Raw genomic sequence first — 22,855 nt, forward strand, 5'->3', positions numbered from 1 at the left:
ATCAGTGGCCCCAGCACTGACCCTTGGGGAACACCACTGTCTACCATCCTCCAGTCTGAAAAACAGACATTTACCACAACTCGCTGTTTTCTGTCCTTAAGCCAATTCCTTATCCAAGCTGCCACTGACCCACCTATTCCATGAGCCTCAATTTTGTTAACCAGCCTTCTATGTGATACTTTGTCAAACACCTTCCGAAAATCCACGTAGACAACATCCATTGCATTCCCTTCATCAAAAAATTCAATTAGATTAGTCAAACACGATCTTCCTTTTACAAATCCATGTTGGCTCTCCTTAATTAGTTTAAACCTCTCCAAGTGTCCGTTAACTTTTTTCTTGATTATTGTTTCTCAAACTTTACCCACCACTGATGTTAAACTGACCGGCCTGTAGTTACTAGGATTGTCCTTACACCCTTTCTTGAACAATGGTGTCACATTTGCCACTTTCCAATCCTCAGGCACCTCCCGTGCATCTGGGGAAGATTGGAAAATTATGGCAAGCCCTTCCTCTATCTCCTCCTCCAATTCCCTTAGCAACCTGGGATGCAAGCCATCTGGACCAGGCGACTTGTCCACTCTAAGCATACCCAGCCTTTCTAGTACATCCTGTCCATCAATTTTCACCCCTTCCATTGCTTCTACCTTTTCCACTTCTACCAATATTTTGTCAGCATCCACCTCCTTAGTAAACACCGATACAAAGTACCCATTGAGTATTCTAGCCTTGCCCTGCGCCTCTAAGCAAATATCATCACCTTTGTCCCGAATAGGCCCCACCTCGCCTCTTACTACCCGCTTACTGTTTACATGCTGGTAGAAGATTTTTGGGTTCACTTTTATGTTAACCGCCATTCTACTCTCATATTCTCTCTTTGCCAATCTTATTTTCATCTTCACTTCCCCTCTCAACTTATTGTATTTGGTCTGCTTCTCCCCTGAAGAATTCACCTGAGTCTTTGGTTCTATTTTACCCTGTCTATATCCTTTCGCATTCCATTGAAGTTAGCCCTATTCCAGTTTAGAAGTTCCACTCTAGATTGTTCCTGGCTCCTCTCCATTGCTAATCTAAATCTTATGATACGATGATCACTCATACCCAAGTGTTCTCCCACAGACACTTGGCCGACCTGACCCACCGCATTCCCCAGCACCAGATCCAGCAATGCCTCTTTCCTAGTTGGGCCAAGAACATACTGGTCAAGGAAATTCTCCTGAACACATTTCAGAAATTCCTCCCCGTCCTTTCCCTTTACCCTAGCATTATCTCAATCGATATTTGGGTAATTAAAGTCCCCCAATATCACCACTCTATAGCTCTTGCATATCTCTGCAATTTCCCTGCAGATTTACTCCTCTACCTCCCTCACTATTTGGAAGTCTGTAGAATACCCCCAATAGTGTGATCATACCCTTTTTGTTCCTCAACTCTAACCAAATGGATTCTGTCCTTGTCCCCTCAGGAATATCCTCCCTTTCCAACAATGTCTTCCTTAATCAGCACTGCCACCCTACCTCCCTTTTTCCCTTCCCTATCTTTTCTGAACACCGTGTACCCTTGAATATTAAATGCCCAGTCCTTACCGGTTTTAAGCCACAATACCATATTGCCACATGGCTGTTGTCGTTATATCAGCCGTTCCTTCATCGTCGCTGAGTCAGAATCCTGGAACTCCCTCCTACTAACAGCACTGTGGGAGCATCTTCACCACATGGACTGCAGCGGTTCAAGGCAGCTCACCACCACCTCCTCAAGGACAACTAGGGAAGGCCAATAAATGCCGGCCTTACCAGCGACGCCCACATCCAGAGAATGAACAAATTTATTTTTAAATCAATGGAAAAGGTGAGTTGCAAATGCACTTGAGATCTTAGCAGGGATGAAGGGTTTTAGTTGTTATAAAGATTCCAGAAGTCAAGGCTTTTCTCACTGGAACTTAGAAGTGTTATGTCCGTGTATCTTAATGTTGTGTCCTTCAATAATCAGACAACAGACTGCAGGGAACGATTCAACAGGTGTTTACTGAATGAGGGTTGCTCTAGAACTAACTCTACAGATCACAACTCAGGGTTTATATACAGGTGTGGTCACTGCCGGTACTACAGTGTACAGGAGCTGTAAAAAGTAGTTCTCTCCCTTAAGGTATATATACATTACAATTCCTCCCCTTTTAGATTAACAGTACCATAATACTCATTTAACAATTAACATTTTTAATATGCAATGTTATATGAAAATAGTCCATTCATATATTCGGTCTCTGGGGAGGCTTCCTGATTCTTTCTGGATAACGCCTTTCCCGAGTGTCTCGCTCTTGGTGCGGAGGCGATTCTAGCACCCCAATATTAACTGGGATAGTCAGAGTGTGAAAGGCTCAGAGGGTGTAGAATTCTTAAAGTGCATCCAGGAGAGCTTTTTGAGCCAGCATGTAGAAAGTCCTACAAGAGAGGGGGCGGTACTGGACCTAATTCTAGGGAATGTGGCCGGCCAAGTGGAAAAAGTGCTAGTAGGTGAGCACTTTGGTGACAGTGACCATAATATGGTGAGATTTAAGGTGGTCATGGAAAAGGACAGGGATGGGCCGGAAATAAAGGTTCTAAATTGGGGGAAGGCCGATTTTAATAGGATAAGGCAGGATCTGGCCAAAATGGACTGGGATCAGCTACTTGTAGGAAAATCCGCATCGGAGCAATGGGAGGCTTTCAGAAGGGAGATTGAGATCATACAATGGCAACATGTTCCCGTAAAGGTCAAGGGTGGTTCCAAAAACCACAGGGAACCTTGGATGTCAGGGGATATACGAGAATGGATTAGGAAAAAAAGGAGGGCTTTTGGCAGATACAAAAGGCTAACGACGGAGGAAGCCCTAGAGGAGTACAAAAGGTGCAGGGGGATACTTAAAAAAGAAATTAGGAGATCAAGGAGGGGCCATGAAATAACACTGGCAAGCAAAATAAAGGAAAATCCTAAGATGTTTTATAAGTATATTAAGGGTAAGAGGATAACTAGGGAAAAAATAGGGCCCATTAGGGACAAAAGTGGCAATCTGTGTGTGGAGCCGGAAGATGTAGGAGGGGTTCTAAATGAATTTTTTGCATCTGTTTTCACTATGGAGAAGGACGATGTAGACATAGAAATAGGGCGGGGGGACTGTGATATGCTCAAACATATTAACATTGAGAGGGAGGAGGTATTGGCGGTTTTAGCTGGCCTAAAAATGGATAAATCCCCAGGCCCAGACGAAATGTATCCCAGGCTGCTGTGTGAGGCAAAGGAAGAGATTGCGGGGGCTCTAACACATATATTCAGGACCTCTCTGGCCACAGGGGATGTGCCAGAGGACTGGAGAACCGCTAATGTAGTACCATTATTCAAGAAGGGAAGTAGGGAAAAACCGGGGAACTACAGGCCAGTGAGCCTAACATCAGTGGTAGGAAAATTATTGGAAAAAATTCTGAGGGACAAAATTAGTCTCCACTTGGAGAGGCAAGGATTAATCAGGGATAGTCAACATGGCTTTGTCAAGGGAAGATCATGTCTGACTAATTTGATTGAATTTTTTGAGGGGGTGACTAGGTGTGTGGATGAGGGTAACGCAGTGGATGTGGTATACATGGATTTCAGTAAGGCCTTCGATAAAGTCCCACACAGGAGACTGGTCAAGAAGGTAAGAGCCCATGGAATCCAGGGTGCCTTGGCACATTGGATACAAAACTGGCTTAGTGGCAGAAGGCAGAGGGTGATGGTCGAAGGTTGTTTTTGTGACTGGAAGCCTGTGGCCAGTGGGGTGCCACAGGGATCGGTGCTGGGTCCCTTGCTGTTTGTGGTCTACATTAATGACTTGGATATGAATGTAAAAGGTATGATCAGTAAGTTCGCGGATGATACAAAAATTGGTAGGGTGGTAAATAGCGAGGAGGGTAGTCTCAGTCTGCAGGACGATATAGATGGGTTGGTCAGATGGGCGGAACAGTGGCAAATGGAATTTAACCCGGAAAAGTGCGAGGTGATGCACTTTGGGGGGACTAACAAGGCAAGGGAATACACAATGAATGGTAAGACCCTAGGCAAGACGGAGGGTCAGAGGGATCTGGGTGTGCAAGTACACAGATCCCTGAAGGCGGCGGAACAGGTGGATAAGGTGGTAAAAAAGGCATATGGGATACTTGCCTTCATTAGCCGAGGCATAGAATATAAGAGCAAGGAGGTTATGATGGAGCTGTATAAAACACTGGTTAGGCCACAGCTGGAATACTGTGTGCAGTTCTGGTTGCCACACTACAGGAAGGATGTGAACGCTTTGGAGAGGGTGCAGAGGAGATTCACCAGAATGTTACCAGGGCTGGAGTGCTTCAGCTATGAAGAGAGACTGGGCAGATTGGGTTTGTTTTCCTTGGAGCAGAGGAGGCTGAGGGGAGACATGATTGAGGTGTACAAAATTATGAGGGGCATAGATAGGATGGATACTGAGGAGCTTTTTCCCTTAGTAGAAGGGTCAATAACTAGGGGGCATAGATTCAAGGTAAAGGGCGGGAGGTTTAGAGGGGATTTGAGAAAGAACTTTTTCACCCAGAGGGTGGTTGGAGTCTGGAACTCACTGCCTGAAAGGGTTGTGGAGGCAGGAACCCTCACAACATTTAAGAAGCATTTGGATGAGCACTTGAAATGCCATAGCATACAAGGCTACGGACCAAATGCTGGAATATGGGATTAGATTAGACAGGGCTTGATGGCCGGCGCGGACACGATGGGCCGAAGGGCCTCTATCCGTGCTGTATAACTCTATGACTCTATGACCCTGTCGTCAGTTGATTCATCAGCTTCCAATGCTATTGTTTCTGAGGTAGATGCGACCTGTACGTCGGGTTCCTCACCAGGTATGTATGGCCGAGACATGGGGTTGACTCGTTCCTGTGACTCTAGGATCTGGTCAGTATGGCGTCTCACAATGTTCTCCCCAACATCCACTGTGTACATTAGTGGCCCCTGCCGTGTGCATATCGTTCCTGGTTGCCATTTCTCTGTTCGGTAGTCGCGGGCCAAGACTGGTTGCCCTACATTGAAGCTCCTTGTCGGCTTCTCATTGATGTGCTGGAATTGCTTACTCTCAACATCTCTTCGTACATTTGGTCTGAGCAAATCCAGACGAGATCTCAACCTTCGGTTAAAGAACATCATGGCCGGGGCCTGGTTGGTGACTGCATGCGTCGCATTTCTGTAGGCTAACAGGAAATTGTCCACCTTATGCTGCAGTGGAATGTCGTCATCGCACATGGCCTTTACTGCTTTTTTAAAGGTTTGTACGAACCTCTCAGCCAATCCATTTGTGGCTGGATGATACGGGGTGGATGTGCAATGCCTTACCCCATTCCTTTTCATAAATCTTCGAAACTCTTCGGACACAAACCGTGGTCCGTTATCAGAGCAAATCTGCTCTGGCAAGCCGTTCCTGGCAAATATGGTCCGTAGGACTGCAATCGTTTTCTCTGTAGTGGTTGAGGACATTTTTATCACCTCAGGCCACTTCGAATGAGCATCCACTGCTATTAAGAACATTTGAGTCCATGAATGGACCAGCAAAATCAATATGCACCCGTTGCCATTGAGATGAGGGCCACTCCCATGGGTGTAGAGGGGCATGTGGTGGTGCATTTTGGACCTTCTGGCATCCTGAGCAGCTCTTTGTCAGGTCCTCGATTTGCTGATCGATCCCCGGCCACCACACATAAGCCCCAGCAAGGCTTTTCATTTTCACCCCTCCCAGATGACCTTCGTGAAGCTCATTGAGCACTCTCTCCCTTAACTTGGGTGGAATTACCACTCGGGATCCACACATCAAGGTCCCCTGGCATACTGACAGCTGTTCTCTTCTGGATGAGAATGCTGGCAACAGTGAGTCGCCATGTGCTGGCCATCCCTTCACAGTCAAATCATATACCCGAGACAGTGTCGGGTCAGTTCGGGTTTCCTTCTCTATACCAGCATTAGTTACTGGCAAGCATTCAATTATAGTCGAAGGAAATATTTCGACAGGATCCACTGCTGGTGCTTCCTCCGCAGTAGGCAGTGGCAGGCGTGATAGCCCATCAGCGTTTCCATGCTGTTTCGTGCCCTTATACTCGATTTCATATTGGTGCGCCCCTAGAAAAAGGGACAATCTTTGTAGCCGTTGCGCAGTCATCACCGGAATGCCCTTCTTTGGATTAAAGATGGAGACAAGTGGTTGGTGGTCAGTCAGCAAGGTGAACTTCTGCCCGTGCAGATAGTGATTGAACTTTTTCACTCCCCACACTAGGCTGAGGGCCTCCCTGTCAATCTGGGTGTAGTTACATTCAGCTGAGGTTAGTGACCGAGACGCAAAGGCTACTGGCCTCTCCGAGCCGTCCGGGAATTTGTGCGACAGCACCGCTCCAATGCCATAGGGTGATGCATCACACGCCAACCGAATTGGTAGTGCTGGGTTGAAATGAGCCAACACCTCTTTTGATGTGATCAATGCTTTGCTCTTCTGGAAAGCTCGTTTACATTCGTCACTCCACTTCCATGGTACCCCCGTTTGCAGTAGGGTGTTCAGTGGGTGTAGTACGGTAGACAAATTCGGCAAGAACTTATGGTAATAGTTCACCAGCCCGAGGAACGACCTCAGTTGTGACACATTTTCCGGTGCTGGAGCCTTGACTACTGCCTCAATCTTTTCAGGGGACTTATGTAACCCCTCTTTATCAATAACGTGGCCACAATACGAGATCTGCTTCTGGAAAAACTCGCATTTGTGGCGATTAGCTCGGAGCCCATATTCCTTCAATCAAGTGAGCAACTGCTCCAGGTTGGCGAGGTGATCACTGTCATTTTCGCCCGTGACCAGGATGTCGTCCAAATAACACTGGGTCCCTGGAATCCCTTGCAGGACTTGTTCCATTGCCCTTTGCCAAATAGCCGGAGCTGATGCTACCCCGAACACCAGCCGGTTGTATTGGTAGAGACCTTTATGAGTGTTGATCGTGAGGTACTGTTTCGAGGCTTCTTCTACCTCCATTTGCAGGTACGCCTGGGCCAGGTCAATCTTAGTGAACAGTTTCCCTCCAGATAGCGAGGCGAAAATATCTGCAATCCGCAGAAGCGGATATTGTACAGTGTGGAGGACTGGGTTCACTGTTACCTTAAAGTCCCCACAGATGCGAACCTTCTTTTGGTTCCCCAGGCGTATTACTCAATGACCTCTTCATTACAGGAACGATGGGTGTAGCCCACTCACTCCAGTCCACTTTGGACAGTACTCCTGAACGTTCCAAACCTTCCAGCTCTGCTTCGACGGCTGGGCGGATCGCATAAGGTACCGGTCTGGCCTTAAAAAACTTTGGGCTTGCATTTTCCTCTATTTTGATCATCGCTGTTATGCCTTTTAGTGTTCCGAGTCCCTGCTGGAACACTTCTTGTGCGTCAGTTAGCATTTTTGACAGTCGTCCAGGTGTGACGTTGTCATCCTTTTTGGCATCTACAGTCAGTGCTTGTATGGAATGCCAATCTAGCTGTATCTTCCGGATCCATTCACGTCCTAGTAGTGGTGGTCCTCCATCTGGCAATACATATAGGTCCATTTTTGGTGTTTCCTTGCCGTTATATATAACGTTCACCCTTATTTTTCCTTTGGGGTAGACTTTTTGCCCTGTGTACGTCTTCAAGACAATCTTTGTATCTCTCAAGGGTATATGTGAGAATAGCCGCTTGTAGTCCCTTCGGTTTATGACTGTTAGGGCTGATCCTGTGTCCAATTCCATTTTCACTTGGACTCCTGCTATCTTGAGCGTGACCCAGATAGTTTGGTGATCCTCCGTTTTGATCACATTATGTAGTTTCAGACAACCCAGCTCCTTATTTCCGGAGTCTGTATCACTCTTCTGTTCGTCTGAACTACTCTCCGTCACCTTATGTACCTTCTTGTACTTCTCCTGTGGAGATTTCTTGCTGCTGGTTTTCTTTCCCGACCTGCAGACTCTTGCTATGTGTCCTACTTTTCCACACTGTCTGCATGCTTTGTCCTTGAACCAGCAATCGTTATGGTCGTGTGTTGTTCTGCCGCAGCGATAGCACTTCACTGTTCCGTATGACATTTCATTTGTGCCATATTCTTGCGGTCTCCGTTGTATCTCTGCAGCGCCCCGTGCTGCTGCTTCTTGTGATACTGCAATGCTGAAAGCCTTGTCCAGCGCAAGATCCTTTTCTGATAGGAACCCAGAAACGGCTTCTTCACTTTGAAGCCCACACACAAACTTGTTCCTTAAAGTATCTGCTAGTCCCGTTCCAAACTGGCAGTGTTTCGATAGCTTGCGCAGTTCCGTTAAATACTCAGCATTACTTTCATCTTTATGCTGGTTCCTTTTGTGAAACTTAAATCTTTCTGCTATCAGCAGCGGTGTGGGGTTTAAGTGGTCCTGTAGGATTGCCACTATGTTTTCAAAATCCTTTTCGACTGGCTTCTCTGGGGTTACTAGGTTTTGTAGTGAGCCATACGTTTTTGCACCCATTGAATTCAACAATACCAGCGCTTTCTTGTCACCTGGCACTTCATTCGCCTTGCAGTATACTTCTATGCGTTCGACATATGTCGTCCAATCTTCGACTTCATTGTCAAACGCTGTGATACTGCCACTCTTCGGCATTTTTGGGTGTGGTTAGACTGGCTTAAAATGGCGTCTCCCGCGCTTTCCTTTCTTCCCCGCTGCGGCTTAAAATGGCGTCTTCCGCGCTGCTGCCAATGCCGCTCTCGGCGGTCCTCGTGGCAAATGGCGATGCCCTGTGGGTTTCGTGCGCTGCTCCTGCGCTGCTGCCAATGCCGCTCTCTGCGGTCCTCGTGGCAATGGCAGCGCCTCGCGTTTTCCTGCGCGCCTCTCTCCCCCGTTGACGCTGCTCGGTCCTTGAACACCAGCTGCGCTCTGCTCTCTCTCGCCTCTCTCCCCTGTTGACGCCGCTCGGTCCTGAACACCGGCTGCGCCCTGTGCGCTCTGCCCTCTCTCTCTCCCCCGTCGACGCTGCTCGGCCCTTGAACACCGGCTACGCTCTGCTCTCTCTCGCCTCTCGGCCTTTTTCTGTGCCGCTCGGTCGGGCTGTAGCCCGCAGCTGTCCGGGAAGGGTCTGCACAGTACCTGTTGCCAGCCCATTTCGCTGGACTACCGTGACTGGAAAGCCAAGCCTGGCTCTCGACAGCCTCCCCTGCGATGCTTAAATCTCCGCTGGATGACTGGGCGGTTGCCCGTGGTCGACGCCTGTGCTTCTGGACTCGACCTCCTTCCACTGTTCTCCAGGAGCGAATCCCTGGGAGGTGATGCAGAGTTGCAGGTAGGTTCGAATCTGCCTCGTCACCAATGTTATGTCCGTGTATCTTAATGTTGTGTCCTTCAATAATCAGACAACAGACTGCAGGGAATGATTCAACAGGTGTTTACTGAATGAGGGTTACTCTAGAACTAACTGTACAGATCACTACTCAGGGTTTATATACAGGTGTGGTCACTGCCGGTACTACAGTATACAGGAGCTATAAAAAGTAGTTCTCTCCCTTAAGGAATATATACATTACAAGAAGGTTAAGGTGCGACCTGATAAAAGCAGCATTATAATATAGAGTTAGATTGTTTCTGTTGGTTAATGAGAGGACATCACTTTAAGATGATCAAGTAAAAATTTTTTTAAGGGAGCTTAGAAAAAAAGATACAGAATTCTCTGCCACATAGGTTGATTGGCTATGATAAATTGACCCTTAGTGTTAGGGGGATTAAATACGTGGGGTTACGGGGATAGGGTGGGGTATGTGTTGGTGTAGGGGTTACGGGGATCGGGTGGGATATGTGTTGGTGCAGGCTCGATGGGCCGAAATGGCCTCTATCTGCATTGTGGGGTTTCTGTGATTCTGTGAAACCGTTTTTGAAACAGTTGTTTGAAAGAGGAGGATGCGAGCAGTTTCAGACTGCAGCCTCTAGGGGGCAGTGTGGCTCCACTGACACACCATCAGCCAGCAACACCATGAGAGATTGGCTAGCAGGTTAGATCAATAAAACATACATTTTAATCATCTATAGCTAGGGCCAGAACTTCGGGTCCCCATGGGTGAGTACGCGCTGGGTACACACGCGTAGGCCCAACAAAAGTGCCAGTTTTGTGCATGCACTGCGCATGCGCGGGAAACTGGAACTTCCGTTCCCTTAAAGGAAGGGGTTCACAGGTCGAACGCGTGCGCCGGAGAGGCGGCGCGTACGCCTGGAACTTCCGTTTTTGTGCAGGTTTCTCCAGGAGGGTAAGTCTCCAGGAGCTGCACTTGTAAAAAGTAGTCGCAAGGCTTGCTTTTAACAAGGTAAGTGGTGAATTAAGTTAAATTAAAACATTTTTTCCCCCACAGGTTTATTATTTTTAAATACTTTAAAGAAAGGTAAGTTTATTTTTAGCCCCGTTAGAAACTGTAATTAATTTTTTCAAAAATTTAAATTATTGTTTAAAATAGTTATTTTATGTAATTTATAGTCATTTTTAAAATGTGATTTAAAAAAAAAATTATTTGAAGTTTTAGTGATATTTTGGGGCTGAATTGTATTTATAGGTTTGACATGAATAGAGATTCCCTGCTACGACTGGCTCTCCATGGCCCACGTGATCCCAGGGGATGCATCGAACTAACTGCGCCCCTGGGATACACAAGCACTGCGCGCCGGCAGTTGGAGGAGGCCCAGGATTGGAATCCCACACGGGCCCACAGCTCAACGGCCGGCGCGCTAGGTAAGTGCAGGTCGGGGGCTTGCACCTGTGGGAAGCCTCCGACCCGAATTTCTGGGCCATTATCTTTAATAAGGGAAAACCTGCTGCCTACAATCTGCTACCGTAACGTCATAAGCACAAGTGGAAAATCATTTGTTTTTTTCCTTTTAGGAAAACATTTAACCGAGGCCCCGCCTTCCCTCTCGGGTGGACACCACGCAGACTGCAGCGGTTCACCACCACCTTCCCTCTCGGGTGGACACCACGCGGACTGCAGCGGTTCACCACCACCTTCCCTCTCGGGTGGACACCACGCGGACTGCAGCGGTTCACCACCACCTTCCCTCTCGGGTGGACACCACGCGGACTGCAGCAGTTCACCACCACCTTCCCTCTCGGGTGGACACCACGCGGACTGCAGCGGTTCAAGGCGGCGGTTCACCACCACCTTCCCTCTCGGGTGGACGCCACACGGACTGCAGTGGTTCAAGAAGGCGGCTCACCACCACCTTCTCAAAAGCAATTAGGGATGGGCAATAAATGCTGGCCTTGTCAGGGAATGAATAAATGAAAAATATTTTTAAAATCCCACGGCCACTATTTCAAAGACGAACAGGGGAGTACTCCCCAGTATCCTGGGCCAATATTTATCCCTTAGCCAACATTAAAAAAAAAAAACAGAATTATCTGGTCATTTATCGCATCGTTTATGGGATCTTGCTGTGCGCAAATTAGCTGTTGCGTTTCCTGCAACAGTGACTACACTTCAAAATTACTGCATTGGCTGTAAAGCGTTCCGAGGCCATGAAAGGCGCTATATATATGTCTTTAGACAAAGCAACATTGCTGAATTAAATCGCGCTTTGCACAGAGTTTTATTTGCGGTCTGCACTGCTGAACGAACATTATTTTTGTTAATTTAGATGCGTTTCTAGCACACTTCCACTCTTGAGCACGAAGGTGGAAATCGCTTCAGATTGAGAGCAGGCACGATTCCCTCACTAGCAGGAAATGATGCCAAGGCTGTTGGGCAACCCCAATTTGTGTTTCATCTTGGCAAACAAAGGTATGCCCGTTGGGAAACCCATACCCCCGCCCGAGAAGCTCTCACTGTGAGCGGGCGCCAAAATACCCCACGGATGCTGCAGTCCCTCAGGCAGTCGGAGGACGCCCTACACCGTCCAAGGGTAAAAACCAATAAATAACACCAAGAAACCCATTCCCAGCTCTAGTAATCAGCAGGTAAAGTTTCGGCAGTCTTCAGAGTGAAACTTCCTCACTTCCAGCAGGATCGGCTGATCCTGGCAACTGACTGAAGATTAAGGGGTGATCGAATTGAAGTGTTTAAGATGATCAAAGCAGTTGATAGAGAGAAACTATTTACTATGTTGGGTGGGGTGGGGGGTGGAGTCCAGAACAAAGTGGCATAACCTTAAAATTAGAGCTAGGCCGTTCAGGGGTAATGTCAGGAAGCACTTCACACAAAGGGTAGTGGAAATCTGGAACTCTTCCCCACAAAAAGCTGTTGAATTGAGGGTCAAATGAAAATTTCAAAACTAAGATTGATAGATTTTTGTTAGGCAAGGGTATTAAGGGTTACAGAACCAAGGCGGGTGGATGGAGTTAAGATACAGATCGGCCATGATCTCATTGAATGGGGGAACAGGCTGGAGGGGCTGAATGGCCTCCTCCTGCCCCTATGTTCCCAACAGCTGCATCATATATTCCCCATTCGAAGATAGCTCTTAAGTGCACAGAGAGGGGAACTTGCAGAAATTCGGAGCAACAGCCCTGCTGCACCCCCTTAAGTTTATGTAAATGAGCTCTGTAGGGACTCGACAAGCGGTCGGGCAAAGGGCCAAAATGGAATTGTGAATCCAGGTGCATGGTTTTTGGGACAGAAAGCCAGTGGAAATATCTTCCATCCCAATTTCTACACCAGAAAAACATTTTAGGCCTCAGAAGTCCCTAAAACTGCACAGAATTTCAGGGCCGCTATCCTTAAAAACAATGGCTAAAATTTTACATCCTAAGTCACCGTCTCCCTTTAAATTTTATCAGCGGGAGATCGACTGAAACATTAAAAAAAATGATGCACATGCTCGGACATATTTTTCTGCCTCTCAAGGCTCTGATTCTGCCAATCTGAAAATAGAACATTATGTTAGTCGGGTTTGCCCACATCCCGACCTTTCACAGTCTCTCAGGAATAAGTGCAGCAACTCGCCAAGGCTTCTTCGACAACGCCTCCCAAACCCGTGACTTCTACTATCTAGAAGGCCAAGGGCAGCAGGCGCATTGTGGGAACACCATCACCTCCAAGTTCCTCTCCAAGTCACACATTGTCCCAACTTGGAAGTATATCGCTGTTCCTTCATCATCGCTGGGTCAAAATCCTGGAACTCCCTCCCTAACAGCACTGTGGGAGTACCTTCACCACACGGGCTGCAGCCGGACTGCAGGTTCAAGGCAGCGGCTCACCACCACCTTCTCAAGGGCAACTAGGAATGGGCAACAAATGCCAGCCTTGCCCCAGCGACACCCACATCCCGAGAATGAATTAAAAAAAAATAATCACACAAGGTAGAATGAAGTGCCGAATGCAGCCTGACCCAAAGGAGGAAATCATTTCACAAATTCCTCTTGCTTAAGATGGGTTATTTATCACTGTCGGAGGTGCCGCCTTCGAGATGCGATGTTAGTTAACCCGAGGCCCTGACTGCCAGTTCAGGCGGGCATAAAGGAGCCCATGGCACTTATGCAAAGAGCAACATTTCTCCCTCATACAAATGCTACCAAAAAAATGGATTAACTGATGATTTACCACCTTTGCCATTTGTGGTATCTTGGCTGTGCACAAATTGGCTGCCTTGTTTGTCTCTAAAGCAACGGTTATTACACTTCAAAAGTGACTCGGATGTGAAACACTTTTAACGGCCTAATAAACTGTTATCCAAGTGCAAGTTAATTCACTTTTTAGATCATTGGTTAAGAATCATGCACTTTAAACATTTAATTAAGATAATGTGAGACTCTGAATTTAAGACGAGATCTAAATGGCTGAGTGGCCTTTTATCAGAATTGACAATTACGTCAATTGTTGGTTTAGATCAACTATCAATCCAAAATTGAGCTACAGAAGTTTATTTAGGACCATTTCCGATCATTTGCACATGTCTTTCTTGTTGAGGGGGATTATTTACCGTTGTCTGCATGCAGGAACCCTACATCGATTGCCAATACTAATGAAGAGAGATTGGAAAGGGCAGAGATATTGAGAGAGATAAAGTACAACTGTTCAAATAGAAATTTTAGAAATCTGAATAGGAGCTGGTTTCTAGTTTGTCTTGTTGATACTTGCCCCCCCCCAATACATTAGCTGCCTGCCTCCACACACAATCCTACCCCCTTTGATTTTCAACTCTCTTGTCTCTATTCCAGCTTCAGTCTTGCTCCTGGTGGACTACAGGGAGAGAGCGTGCACTCCACCCCTCACCAAGACTGCCCCTGTGTTTGGAGGGGGTGGGGGGGTGTTAGCTAAGTGGGATGTGTCTAATTGGATAGGTCTTTCAAAGAGCCGGCACAGACACAACGGGCCGAATGGCCTCCTTCTGTACCGCAAGACTCCGCCACTAGGCCCTTAAAACTTGTCTGGTGCTTCTTTCAAAGCCTCCATCATCATTTACCTGGTCCCAGAGTACAATTTGCCGATTGTTCCACTTGGAGTAGCCAGCAGACAGCACCATTTTTAAGTTGCCCAGGTACAAAACCTTATTGGTCTTGTGGGACTTGGTGTTGGATTCCTGCAAACCATGAAAATACACTTAGTGAAGGGAGCAATAGCTGCACCGGAGCTCAAACAGATGAAAGATGCAGTAGGACAGCAAGTAACCATCAACACATATATGACATTGTGCTGGTTTAAGTCTTTCACCTTACATTTTAATGACTACATAGAATCTGCAATGTAAAATATCAGTTATATACACACACATACACCATTTTTGTGAGGGGCATTTAAACAACAAATAAGGTATCTGTCAAAATACTAGCCTTCCCAACTGCTCCCCATTCTCTAATGCAGCTTACACAGAAGTAACTGATTTCGTACGGTTTTAGTTGAATCACACATCCCCCCCCCCGAAAATGTTTTCAGAAAATTATTCGGCATTTTCAAAACTCAATAGAGAGCAAGATTGTATGCTTCGAATTTAAAATGATCATCCTTGTGTTCAAATCCCTCCATGTCTTTACCCCTCCCCTGTCTCTTTAAACTCCTTCAGCCGTACAACCCTCCAGGAACTTGGTGTTTCTCCAATTCTGTCTTCTTATGCATCCCCGATTTCCATCGCCCTTTAACATAGTAAAACATCCCAAGGTGCTTCACAGGAGCGATTATCAAACAGAATTTGACACCGAGCCACATAAGGTGATATTAGGACAGGTGACCAACAGGTTGGTCAAAGTGGCAGATTTTAAGGAGCGTCTTAAAGGAGGAGAGAAGCGGAGAGGTTTAGGGAGGGAATTCCAGAGCTTAGGGCCTATGCAACTGAAGGCACGGCCGCCAATGGTGGAGTGATTAAAATCGGGGATGCGCAAGAGGCCAGAATTAGAGCAGCGCAGAGATCTCGGAGGACTGTAGGGCTGGAGGAGATTACCGAGATAGGGAGGGGAGGGGCCATGGAGGGATTTGAAAACAAGGATGAGAATTTAAAAATTGAGACATTGCCAGCCAATGTAGGCCAGGGATGGGTGAACGGAACTTGGTGCGATTTGGGATATGGGCATCAGAGTTTTGGATGAACTCAAACTTATGGAGGGTGGAAGATAGCTGGCCGGCCAGGAGAGCAATCCCGTTCTCTGTTCTTACCTGTAAAACCCTTCCTGTGTGACTATCAATGACACGCATCTTCCTATCTTTGCAAGAAGTCGCTAAGCGGCTGCCGTCTGTGTTGAAGGACATGGAGAGAATTACATCTTTGTGACAGTCCAGGATTTTCACTGGGTTCCGAACCAATTGCTCTTCTGAATTCAGGTTCCAGATCATAATCTGCAACATTGGAGAAAAAGAGAAGTGTGATGAGCAGGTGTATTTAGCAGGCCACTGTTACTTCCTTTGATTCTAACTGAACTTACTCATAAACTCTCAGAGAATGATACAGCAGGAGGCCATTCAGCCCATCGTGCCTGTGCCAGCTCTTCGGTTCTGAGAATACCCCGGCATAGTCAGCCCAGAAAACTCTGCTACCACGTCTCTCATGACACAAATGGCCCTCTACGGCTCAATCCAGAAAACACAGCATTAAACATTAGCTGGAACAAAAATTGTTAGATTACTGCAGGGGGGGGGGGGGGGGGCAGGAGAGAGGGGGGGGCGGGAGAGAGGGGGGGGGGCGGGAGAGAGGGGGGGGGCGGGAGAGAGGGGGGGGCGGGACCGAGGAGGGGGCGGGACCGAGGAGGGGGGGCCTAATAATTCTAATAGCGTTAAAAAAAACAAGCCTGAAAGCTGTGTGTCTTAATGCGAGGAGCATTCGTAATAAGGTGGATGAATTAGTTGCGCAAATAGAGATAAATGAATATGACTTGATTGGGATTACGGAAACATGGCTCCAGGGTGGTCAAGGCTGGGAACTCAACATCCAGGGGTATTCAATATTCAGGAAAGATAGGCAAAAAGGAAAGGGAGGTGGGGTAGCATTGCTGGTTAAAGAAGGGATGAACACAATTGTAAGGAAGGATATTAGCTCTGATGATGTGGAATCTGTATGGGTAGAACTGAGAAATACCAATACCAAGGGGCAGAAAACGTTAGTGGGAGTAGTATATGGACCTCCAAACAGTAAGGTGGAGGTTGGGGATGGCATTAAAAGGGAAATTAGAGAAGCGTGCAGTAAGGGCACAGCAGTCATCATGGGTGACTTTAATCTACATAAAGATTGGGCTAACCAAATTAGTAACAATACTGTGGAGGAGGAATTCCTGGAGTGTTTACGGGATGGTTTCCTGGACCAATGTGTCGAGGAAACAACCAGAGATCAGGCCATCTAAGACTGGGTATTATGTAACAAGAACGGATTAATTAGCAATCTTGTTGTACGAGGCCCCTTGGGTCAGAGTGATCATAATATGATCGAATTCTTCATTAAAATGGAGAATGAAGTAGTTGACTCAGAGACTAGAGTCCTGAATTTAAATAAAGGAAACTACGATGGTCTGAGGCGCGAGTTGGGTAGGTTTGATTGGGGAATGTCACTCAAAGGGTTGACGGTGGATAGGCAATGGCAAACATTCAAAGACCTCATGGATGAAGTACAGAATTTGTTCATCCCAGTTTGGCACAAAAATAAAACAAAAAAGGTGACTCAACCGTGGCTAACAAGGGAAATTAGGGATAGCATAAGATCCAAGGAGAGGAGATATAAATTGGCCAGAAAAAGCAGGAAACCTGAGGATTGGAGCAGTTTAGGATTCAACAAAGGAGGACAAAGGGATTAATTAAGAAGGGGAAAATAGAATATGAGAGTAAGCTTGCAAAGAACATAAAAACTGACTGTAAAAGCTTTTATAGATGTGAAGAGAAAAAGATTGGGGAAGTCAAGCGTAGGTCCCTTGCAGTCAGAATCAGGGGAATTTATAATGGGGAACAATGAAATGGCAGACCAATAAAATACATATTTTGGTTCTGACTTCACAAAGGAGGACACAAGTAACCTCCCAGAGATGTCGGGGAACATAGGGTCTGATGAAAGGGAGGAACTGAAAGAAATCAGTATTTGTAGGGAAATGGTGTTAGGGAAATTGATGGGATTTAAGGCCGATAAATCCCCAGGGCCTGATAATCTACATCCTAGGGTACTTAAGGAAGTGGCCCTAGAAATAGTAGATGCATTGCTGATCATTTTCCAACATTCGATGGAATCTGGAACACTACCCATGGATTGGAGGGTAGCTAATGTTACCCCACTATTCAAAAAAGGTGGTAGAGAGAAAACGGGGAATTACAGACCGGTAAGCCTGACATCGGTAGTGGGGAAAATGCTAGCGTCCATTATGAAAGATGTAACAGCAGAGCACTTGGAAAACAGTGACAGGATCGGACAAAGTCAACATGGATTTACAAAAGGTAAATCGTGCTTGACTAATCTACTGGAATTTTTTGAGGATGTAACTGGTAAAATAGATAAGGGAGAACCAGTGGATGTGGTGTATTTGGACTTTCAGAAGGCTTTCGATAAGGTCCCGCATAAGAGATTAGCGTGTAAAGTTAAGGCACATGGGATTGGGGGCAAGGTATTGACTTGGATAGAGAACTGGTTGGCAGACAGAAAGCAAAGAGTTGGAATAAACGGGTCTTTTTCCGAGTGGCAGGCAGTGACTAGTGGGGTATCGCAGGGATTGGTCCTTGGACCCCAGCTATTCACAATATATATAAATGATCTAGATGAGGGAACTAGATGTAATATCTCCAAGTTTGCAGACGACACAAAGCTGGGTGGGTGTGTGTGCTGTGAGGAGGATGCCGAGAAACTCCAGGATGATTTGGACAGGTTGGGGGATTGGGCAGAAGCATGGCAGATGCAATAGAACGTGGATAAATGTGAGGTTATCCACTTTGGTGGCAAAAACAGGAAGGCAGATTATTATCTGAATGGCAATAGATTGGGAGAAGGGGAAGTGCAAAGAGACCTGGGTGTTCTTGTGCACCAGTCACTGAAGGCAAGCATGCAGGTGCAGCAGGCGGTAAAGGAGACAAATGGTATGTTGGCCTTCGTAGCGAGAGGGTTTGCGTACAGTAACAAGGAGGTCTTGCTGCAGTTGTACAGGGCCTTGGTGAGACCACATCTCAAGTATTGTGTGCAGTTTTGATCGCCTTATCTGAGGAAGGATGTTCTTGCCATGGAAGGAGTTCAGCGACGATTCACCAGGCTGATACCTGGGATGGCAGGAATGACGTATGAGGAGAGATTGGGCTTGTACTCGCTGGAGTTTAGAAGAATGAGAGGGGATCTCATTTGAAACTTACAAAATTCTGACAGGACTGGACAGACTAGATGCAGGAAGGATGTTCCCGATAGTCGGGGAGTCCAGAACCAGGGGTCATAGTCTAAAGGATAAGGGGTAGGCCATTTAAGACAGAAATGAGGAGGAATTTCTTCACCCAAAGAGTGGTGAACCTGTGGAATTCTCCAGCACAGAAGGCAGTAGAGACCAATTCATTAAATATATTCAAGAAGGAGTTGGATATATTTCTTAAGGCTAAAGAGATCAAGGGGTATGGGGAGAAAGCAGGGACCGGGTACTGAATTTGGATGATCAGCCATGATCACATTGAATGGCGGAGCAGGCTCGAGGGGCCGAATGGCCTAATCTGCTCCTATCTTCTATGTTTCTATGGGGCGGGTCTGAGGGGGGTGGTGGGTGCGAGGGGGGCGTGCGCGAGGGGGGGCAGGCCAGAGCGAGAGGGTCCAGAGGGGAGGGGAGAGAGAGAGAGAGAGAGAGAGAGAAAGAGAGAGAGAAAGAGAGAGAGAAAGAGAGAGAGAGAGAGAGAAAGAGAGAGAGAGAGAGAAAGAGAGAAGGAAAGAGACATAAAGAGACAGACAAAAGCAAAATACTGCGGATGCTGGAAATCTGAAATAAAAACAGAAAATGCTGGAAAAACTCAGGTCAGGCAGCATCTGTGGAGAGAGAAACAGAGTTAACGTTTCAGGTCCATGACCTTTCGTCAGAACTGGAAGTTGTTAAAGATTTTAACAGGTTTTAAGCGAGTACAGAATCAGGGAAAGGGGGTGGTGGAATGAACAAAAGGGAAGGTCTGTGACAGGATGGAAGGAGAGATTAAATGACAAAAGGGTTGATGAGGCAAAAGGAGATGATAATGGGAGAAGTAAAGAAACAAAAGATGAGACTAGAAGTGGTGTAAACGGGAATATTAGGATCATCAGCAACTGTCTGAAAAAAAATGGGGGCTGAGGTTGTGATCTGAAATTGTTGAACTCGATGTTGAGTCCAGAAGGCTGTAATGTGCCTGTAATGTATACAACATTGAAGGGACTACTTTGTTTTGCGGATGTACATCCTTAGTTGTGAGCGTATATAACAGACGCGTATCGATTTGTACAGTCAGTGCCGAAGTTCCAGTTACCCAGTAAAGATCACTTGAAGTTACTCGCAGTCTCTGCTACTTCATTATTTTATGTAGTTGTGTATAGCGGTACAAACACAACAAATTGGCGACGAGAATTATGAACCTACGTCTTCCTATTCTGGCATCGCATCCAGAGGACACTGAAATTTGGAAGAAAGGAGCGAGAAGGTAGAGAAAATGGAGCACGCTTGCTAAGCTAGGCAGGGGATACGTAAGTCAAGTGAAAAGTGCACAGGACTTGCATGGCGCTAGCTAACTAGTAAAGAAAGAAAAATGGGTTTGGAAAAAAAAATAGCGATGATTGGCACGATTGCAGCATTTGATAGCAGCATTGAAGACTGGGCAACTTATATTGAAAGAGTGGAGTTGTACTGTGAGGCTAACGGAGTGGAGGTAGAAAAGAAAGCCACTGTTTTGCTGAGTGTTATGGGCGCGAAGACACATGGGCTACTACGTAGTTTATTAACCCCTGAAAAGCCAGCAAACAAAACATTCAAACAAATAGTGGACACACTCCAAGACCATTTAAGCCCCAGACCACTGCTCATAGCCGAAAGATTTAAATTCCATAAACGGAACCAGAGCAAAAATGAAAGTATTTCTGAATATTTGGCAAAGTTGCGCAAATTATCAGAACATTGCCAATTTGGAGTGGGCTTATCAGACGCATTGAGACACAGATTTGTGTGTGGCATGCAAAATGAAAGCACACAAAAGAAGCTCCTGTCTGAAAAAGACCTCACATTGGAGAAGGCTCTGAGTATTGCAATATCAATGGAAGCAGCAGCACATGGCGCTTTAGAAATTCAACAAAAATCCCTGGAATATTCCACTAACAAAATGTCACTGAAACAAGAAAAGAAGTGCTATCACTGTGGTAAAATGTCACATGACCACAATGATTGTTGGTTTAAAGACAAAGATTGCAGACAATGTGGCAAACGAGGGCACATTGAAAGGGTCTGCAAAGCAAAGAAGCAGAAAACTGATACAAAGGCACACCAAGTGACTGAAAACAAGAAACCTTTCAAAGATAGATACAAGGTGGTACACGACGTGACTGGAGACTGTTCAGATAAAGAAAAAAGTGACACAGACTCAGAGGAAGAGGATTTGGCTTGTCTGAAACTACACAGTGTGAAAGAAACAGAGGATCACAGAATAATATGGGTTACTCCAGAAGTGGCAGGAGTTAGGCTGAAAATGGAGTTGGACACAGGCTCAGCTTTAACAGTGATCTCTGTACATGACTACAAACGACTGTTTTCACACATACTGCTAAGGCCAACTAAAGTACTGTTAAAGACATACACAGGACAAAGAGTGTGCCCCAAAGGTAAAATAAAAGTGACAGTGACATACAAAGAAAAAAAATACCGCAATTGAACCTCTATGTAGTGGAAAATGGAGGACCACCATTGCTGGGACGTGAATGGCTCAGGAAAATACAGTAGGATTGGCACACCATCCAAGCACTGTTTGTATCAGCAAAGGAGGACAGCAACACCACTCCTGAGAGACTATCACAAATACTCTCTGACTCTCAGGAACTGTTCAAGAAGGGAATAGGAACACTTAAGGGCATGAAAGCAAAAATTAAGATTGAGGAGAACGCAAATCCAAAGTTCCACAAGGCCAGACCAGTGCCTTATGCAATTCGCCCTTCAGTAGAAGCAGAGCTGGAGAACTTGGAGCAGTTAGGGGTCCTGTCCAAGGTGGATTGGAGTGAATGGGCCACACCTATAGTTCCAGTGAAGAAGAAAACCTCCAGCACAAAACCAGGAAAGCCAAGAAAAGTGCGCATCTGTGGAGACTTTAAGGTGACTGTTAACCCAGTCCTCCACACAGTACAGTACCCATTGCCTCGCATTGAGGACATCTTTGCTTCCCTGTCAAGAGGGGAACGCTTCACAAAGATTGACTTGGCCCAGGCCTATCTCCAAATGGAAATTGATGATGCATCAAAGTACCACCTGACAATAAATACGCACAAAGGCCTTTACCAGTACAATCGGCTGGTATTTGGAATAGCATCAGCTCCTGCAATCTGGCAAAGGGCAATGGACCAAGTCCTGCAGGGATCCCAAGTACTCAGTGTTATCTTGATAACATCATCATTACTGGCAAGAATGACAACAACCACCTTTCCAACCTTGAACAGGTGCTCATCAGGTTACGGGAGTATGGGCTCTGAGCGAACCGAGACAAGTGTGAGTTTTTCAAAAAGGAAATCTCATACTGTGGACATGTGATTGACAAGGACGGTTTACACAAGTCTCCAGACAAGATTGAAGCTGTGATTAATGCACCAACACCTGAAAATATGTCTCAGTTGAGATCATATCTTGGACTGGTGAACTACTATCACAAGTTCTTGCCCAACCTATCCACAGTGTTACATCCACTAAATGCACTGCTACAGACAGGGTCACAATGGAAGTGGAGTGACAGCTGTGAACAAGCTTTTCAAGAGAGTAAAAGACTCATTACTTCAGAAGAGGTGCTAGCTCACTTTGACCCATCCTTATCTATTCGACTGGCATGTGATGCTTCACCCTATGGCATTGGTGCTGTGTTGTCACAAGTTCCCAGACGGCTCAGAGAGACCAATAGCCTTTGCGTCAAGATCATTGACTACAGCTGAATGCAATTATGCACAGATTGCCCGAGAGGCCCTCAGCCTTGTGTGGGGAGTCAAGAAATTCAAGCACTACTTGTATGGTCAACAGTTTACACTGTTAACTGACCACCAGCCTCTCGTTTCAATCTTCAACCCAAGGAAAGGTGTTCCAGTGATGACGGCACAACGGCTACAGTGATGGTCACTCTTCCTAGGGGCTCACCTGTATGACATTGAATACAAGGGGACCAAACAACATGGCAATGCCGATGGTTTGTCACGTTTACCACTGCCGACCTCAGAGAGAACTACAACAGTTGACTCAGCCGAGGTATTTCACA

The 22,855-nt window shown here is 46.3% G+C and overlaps 1 protein-coding gene across 4 annotated transcripts in view; it reads right to left on the bottom strand.

The window, feature by feature from the left end:
• The window catches only part of LOC147124745 (coronin-2A-like), a 252,134-nt gene that overhangs the window by 35,830 nt on the left and 193,449 nt on the right, over positions 1-22,855 (bottom strand). For 3 of the 4 annotated variants that reach the window (XM_085992637.1, XM_085992628.1, XM_085992620.1), the window contains 2 exons: positions 15,620-15,799; positions 14,436-14,552 (listed from right to left, as the gene is read on the bottom strand). In XM_085992637.1, coding sequence (XP_085848763.1) covers positions 14,436-14,552; positions 15,620-15,799 — 297 coding nt within the window. The remainder of the gene's footprint in view (positions 1-14,435; positions 14,553-15,619; positions 15,800-22,855) is intronic. The other variant, XM_085992646.1, reaches the window with a different exon arrangement.

This window comes from Somniosus microcephalus, chromosome 1, assembly GCF_052327205.1.
Source record: "Somniosus microcephalus isolate GS21.2 chromosome 1, FLI_Smic_1.0, whole genome shotgun sequence".
Classification (NCBI taxonomy): domain Eukaryota; kingdom Metazoa; phylum Chordata; class Chondrichthyes; order Squaliformes; family Somniosidae; genus Somniosus; species Somniosus microcephalus.